Source organism: Nestor notabilis, unplaced genomic scaffold, assembly GCF_000696875.1.
Source record: "Nestor notabilis isolate BGI_N333 unplaced genomic scaffold, ASM69687v1 scaffold6415, whole genome shotgun sequence".
Lineage (NCBI taxonomy): Eukaryota > Metazoa > Chordata > Aves > Psittaciformes > Psittacidae > Nestor > Nestor notabilis.
Window position 1 is genome coordinate 227,743 of NW_009930541.1, and position 6,073 is coordinate 233,815.

Consider the following 6,073-nt stretch of genomic DNA (forward strand, 5'->3'; position numbering starts at 1 on the left):
TCTGAAAAGCTATCCCACTCTTACAAACTTTGATCTATTTCCCTAGCACTGTTCATCCTCTAGAATGTACAAGACAGAATCCTATCACAAAAATATCACAGGATTATTATATTAGTTATGTTATGTTGAATCATTAGTATTACTTATATATAATAGTATACTACTAGTATTTCATTTAAGGTTTGTAAAGTATGCTTCTGAAGTCCCTCCACCATTTTACTTAGTTTCCAGATGATACCAAGAGTGAACAGGATAAATCTCAGCACAACCAGATTTATTTGTTTCTTTTAAATTGCAACTTGAAAATGTTAATCTGGCTGTACTTTTATTCCTGATTATTCTCTAACCTGATGGAACACGATTAATGATCGGCTGTCTGCCTGTGGGTGACTTCCTTGGTCATTCTCCAAACACAGGAAAACACCTGTATTATATTTGGGTGAAGAGTTTTAAAATCAGTTACTAATTGTGTTTTCCTCAGCTGTAGGTGATCTGAGGTTTTTCTTGGGTGATGACTGTTCAATGCACAGTGAAAGGGGTGCCTTTATAAATGACACCTACATTAAAAACAAAACAAAAGCAATCCATGCCGTGCCTGAGACATCATGAGACACTTGCAGAAATATTGGCCTGAAGTTCCAAAGCTTTTCTCAAACTACTGTGTTCTTCCAGCCTAGGGGAGAGAAGATTGGAGACATAAGAAGTGGGGTTTTTCTTTCCAGGGGAAAATCTGTAGCCTGCCACAGATCAACATAAGCCTATGTGTGACATGTCCCCCATCTAATACCCTTCAGACCAGGCATCCTGAATCTCTGACCCCACCACGCCTGGGATGTCCTAAATGACCTTATGGCTTAGTGGGTCTCAATGAGAAGTAAAAGTGAGATGCTCTTTCCTGTGTGGCCAGAGCCATGCAGAGGAGAAAGTCAACTACAGGGAAATTCACAGATTTGTATTAATGTTCCCCATGTCAGTACTTCAACTTCCCTTTTAAAACATAAATGAAGAAGTGAATGTACTGGAAAGGCCAAAAGGACTTTAGCTCCATCTGTCTTTCCCAGCCAGTTACTGACCCAGTGGCTGGTCTGTGGTCCCAGTCTCTAATTGGAGAAGTAAGTGGCCACACCATCACCGTGGTGCTTGCAGCCATCCCAGCTTTACCCTTCCCACAGCACTGTGCTGGTCTCCACCCTGTTGGTCTCTACCCCAAGCCAGGGTTGCAATTCAGAATGAGAGTCAGGAGGACTGGGAAAGGCAACTGAGGTGAAGGGAGAGGGACTAAAATTGGGAGCCAGATTAGGGGTACAGGCCCTGAGCTTGCTACAAGGGACATAAGGAGCAGGAAGGTTAGAAAAGGAGAGGTTCAACTTGTGTAACAAACAAATAAGGAACCAAGAGTTACCTGGAGATGAAAGGATGCATTTTTTTTGGTCTGCTCATGCTGGCCCCTTTGGAAAGGGAAAAAGGGAAAATTATGTTGATAAAAGAGTCTCTAATAGTTTGCATGCATAAAGGACTCAAAGTATATTATGACACATGCATGTGTATAAATGTGTACACACCATACACACAAAATTAATACAAAATGTGCCCTGGCTCTCCACCAAATTGTGTAGTCTGTATTAGATCAATTTTGCTGGCTCTGAGGACTCAAAATATATGTAAGTCAGTAAATGCTACAAATGTGTGGTAATTGCAAAGGCTCATAACACACGTGTATGCATTCCTTGATTTTCAGAATGCACATGTAGCAGCATACTAAAGGCATTTTCCTTCCTTCTACTTTTTACACTAAATTTAGAAACTACTGAAGTGAAGTAAAAATAAGAAATAGAAAGGATGTGAGTATACACCTATTTTGTTGTTTTGTTCTGGGAGCTTCTGAGGCTGAAATTTTGATGGGATTTTGCGCTCTCTGGTCATTCATGTTTAGAGACACAAGCAACTTCAACTTGGTTTTCTGTCATTCTTCCTCAAGTAAGAGCCTTGTAGCTCATTTCTAACATCAATCACTTGGACTATAAATCTCTGCAATGGATATGGCCATTTAAATCTCCACCTGCACAAACAGCAATCAGGCCTAGAAAATAAGGAGGCTCATAAATCTCCACACTGGTAATTAGTAATATTTTGGATCTGCAACAAGGATGTTATAAAGACAAAAATAAAAAAGAAAAAAAACCCAAACCAAAACAAAACAAAACTAACCCATTAATTAGGACTGATATGCTGACAACCTGTTTACTTTCTACACAGAGAAAACACAAACAGGGCACATATAACATGACGTTAGAAGTTAGTGAATTCCCAAGAGCCCAGGGCTTCGAGATATGATACTTTAATGTACTTATCCTATTGTGAGTGGGAAGGTATTATCTTCCAGCCAAATGGTAAATAGGCGGTTGAAAGTTTAGATCTGCCCTTTTTTCTTGTCGTTTACATGAGCCGAGGAACCAAGATGGATCAAGAGGTAGGAAAGACTTCCTTGTTAGTTATCAAAAATGACACTGCCTTCTACCGAAATTTTACTCTGCAGACAGCTCACAGTGCTTGGCAGACACACATGGAGTTTGGCCCTCCATGATTTTCGTTTATTTGACTGGGTTTTGTTTAGTGCATGCAGAAAAGCTGATGTGATGCTCACAGAGATCAGTAAGAGACTGCCCTGTGGCTCCAGTGACCTTGGATTAGCTCCAAAGCCACTGCGTTCCATGGTGACATCCCCGGCTGTACATTTTTGTCCAGAGCTATGTGAATCCTCAGGTAAGCAGCTGAGTAAGTGGACAACTCCTGAATCACATCAGTCACTACGTCTGGAAAGGTCCCATGTGCAAATCATACCCAATTCTTTAGTCCCCTGTGTTCAAAACCCAGGCTGCTCATGGATCTGTGAGGTTTCAGGAAATGTGCGAGGAGGGAAGAAGCAACGGGAGCAAGTTCATGCTTTACTGGCCAATTTGGGCTCCATGTGTGGATTTAGAAGAAGATTTTACATGGAGAAGAGGAAGAGCTAGGCCAAGATTGACTGCTTTTAAAAGCCTGCTCTGCAGAGACTGAATACACATGTGCATAAGGATCGTAACTGCAGTATACGTCTGCTCATTCAGGCTATACAGCAACCCGCTCCTTGGCACTGGTGGTAAAATGATTGGGAATGTTTGGCTCCAGTGGTTGCAGAGTATGGCCTAATGCCCCGACTCCCACCGCTCCCACAGAAGGGGCCTTATCTTACTCTTGATTCAGCCCAAACTCCCTAATTTGGAGTCAGGGAGCATGCACGAATCAGCAGACAAAACGCTCCACAGGTACAGCAGAATGAACCACTGACATCTGCTCTTCAGCAACACACTGAGAAAAGGTTTTTTTTTCTGCACAATTTCTGCCATCCAATAAACCCCCCCTTTTCCCTCATTTCAGCGCAATCCCTTGATGCCCCATGCACAGCCACACAGACCCTCCCCAGCTGCACAGTGTTCTCCCTTGGCTCAGTGGGGCTCCACAGACTGCCGGGATCTCAGCCATGTGGCACACCTGAGGAACGGGCAGCCTCCAGGATGCTTACAGCTGGGAGGACTCAAAGAGTGAGAGGGGACCAGGACTTGTCGGACATCGCCCAGGAAGGCTGGAAGAAGCCAGATCCTCCTGCCTCCAGCCGCTGGGCTGTGACGGCGAGGTCCACGCTGCCGGCCAGGCGGTGGAGCGCTCCCTTCCTGGAATACACTAGTAGCTGGACAGGATGCATTCGTAAATATAATCATCCACAAATCTCCCCCAGATTAGGTTACAGGACAGCGTTTTGACAGCACACATTACAAAGCTCCCTGGAAGGCTTGGCTGGTGGATCTGCTGCTCTCTCTGCTCATGACCCATTTTGGCTTTCATCAAGAATCATGACACCAGCCGCCTGGGTCATCTAGGAGGCAGGGAGGGGGAGAGCAACCCTGGGCTGGGAAGGGAAGTGGGGAAGGAGAAGAGGAGAAGGAGGAGGAGGAACGGGGAGGATAGAAAGACAGAGCGGGGGAAGAGAGTGAGTTGCTTTGCTCTAGTTGTGAAGATTTGAATCCCAGTTCTGAGCTCTCGGCAAAGGCTTGCCGGGATACCTCATCCCCTGTCCTGTGCAAAGGTCTGTGATTGGGGACGTGGTGTGCTCGGCGGGCAGGGCCCCTCCCCTGGGCTGGATCCGCCTCTCATCCCCTAGATAAATTACTAGTGTCCTCACTAAATTCCTCGGCTTTCTCGCTCTCTCTCCCCCTCTCTCACACACGCTCACTCCCTCCCTCCAACACGGGCAAAGCGGGGTTGGGGGGCGGGAGGGCGGTATCGTGCCTTAGTGCTGGGGGGGCGGGAAGAGGAGGAAAATACTGGTGCCCCTTCTCTCCTCCACTGCCTTGAAGTAGATTTGAAGAGCTGCCCTTCCTCCCCCCTTCCCTTTCCCCCTTCCTGCTGGTCCTTTGGCATCTTCCAGACCATGTCCACTGGGTCCCTCAGTGATGTGGAAGATCTGCAGGAGGTGGAGATGCTGGAGTGCGATGGCTTGAAAATGGATACTAACAAAGAGTTTGGGGCATCCACCGAGAGCAACGAGGAGGGATCCAATGGCGAGAATGGCTCCCCTCAGAAAGGGAGAGGGGCTCCGGGCAAGAGGAAGAAAGCTCCCCCCAAGAAGAGCCCCTTAAATGGAGTGAGCCAGGAGGGAAAGCAGGTCCAGAGAAACGCTGCCAACGCCAGGGAGAGGGCAAGGATGAGGGTCCTTAGCAAAGCCTTCTCCAGGCTTAAGACCACCCTCCCCTGGGTGCCCCCAGACACCAAGCTTTCCAAACTGGACACCTTGAGGTTGGCCTCCAGCTACATCGCTCACTTGAGGCAGATCCTGGCCAATGACAAATACGAAAACGGCTACATCCACCCCGTCAACCTGGTAAGTCACAGCCCTCTGGGGCCAGGCACTTTGTATGCATGCATGTGCATGGGGAGAGGGATGGGGCATGTGTGGGGAGAAACCTTCCCTGGCCTTCTCACAGAGAGTCTGGTGCGAGTGGGATGGCAAGGGGTACTGTGCAAGGGGACAGGCTTCCAGCTGCCCTCACACCCTGAGGTGCCCTGATAGCTGAGCTGACTGGGCCCCATCCGCTGCTCCTAGCAATCCCGACCAGGAGACAGGCAGGGGTCATGCTGGCCACAGCTAAGGCAGAGACAGGCTTTACCATCCCAGAAATGCCTGAGAAACCTCAGCAGGTTGATGGCAGCTTTCTACCTGCAAGTGGGCAGGTGTAGGAATTTGGCTAGAGAAAGGCATGTTTTAGGAAGAACCCAAGCAAAGGACCTAGATTTATTCCTATCCCTTCTCTCTATCCTAGCATTTCCTCCCATAACAGTCCTCTCAAAGCCCTAGCTTTTTAAAGACAGAGTTCTTGGGGCTCTGCACTCAGCCTCTCAGATTTGCTGGGTCCAGAATGTTTTTCCTATCCATGTAAACTGGCAAAAGAGAAATAAAGACCAACGGGGGTGTCTGCCCCAGGCACACTCCGCAAAACCTCCCTGGGCTGTGCAGTGTCCCTCCTGCTGCTCCCACCACCCACAGAGTTTTCCTGAGCAGCCCAGGGTCTCCCCACCATACCTGGCCACCAGAAATATCCAGTTTCCAGCTCTAAAAATGCATGCAATTGAAGCAAACCAGGGGTGGGCAAGATCTGCCTGGGCTCTTTTTAGACATAAAGCCTTTACATTGCCCACACGCGTGGACTCCAACGGTTAAAGGGATCACAGAGGGAACCCGGGGATGTTTCACCGGCATCCGGCTCTGCCTTTTGAGCTCTGGACTCTAGGGGAAAGTACATTACCCGCTGTGACAGCTGATAAGGGCCTAGGAGCTATTTTTCTGGCTAAAACCAAAATCCTCAGCACAATACCACAGGGAAAAAAATAAAGTAAAACAAAAACAACACCCAAACCAGATACAGCACACACACATACACCTCTGCACAGAGGCGCACCATAGCAAGCCCTCCGAGGGGCGGGAGGCCAGGGAGGGTGGCCGGGGGTTGCCCGGCGGCTCCCGCGTGGAAGAGCCCCC

At 48.1% G+C, this 6,073-nt stretch overlaps 1 protein-coding gene across 1 annotated transcript; it reads left to right on the plus strand.

Annotated features, from left to right (window-relative positions):
* The first annotated feature begins 4,324 nt into the window (after positions 1 to 4,324).
* On the plus strand, positions 4,325 to 5,104 carry TCF21 (transcription factor 21). Its single transcript, XM_010015436.1, has one exon. The coding sequence runs from the start codon at positions 4,469 to 4,471 to the stop codon at positions 5,102 to 5,104; it is 636 nt and encodes a 211-aa protein (XP_010013738.1). The 5' UTR covers positions 4,325 to 4,468.
* Positions 5,105 to 6,073: the final 969 nt, after the last annotated feature.

Coding starts and splice junctions, on each gene's coding strand:
- TCF21 (XM_010015436.1), top strand. CDS start 4,469: ATGTCCACTGGGTCCCTCAGTGATGTGGAAGATCTGCAGGAGGTGGAG.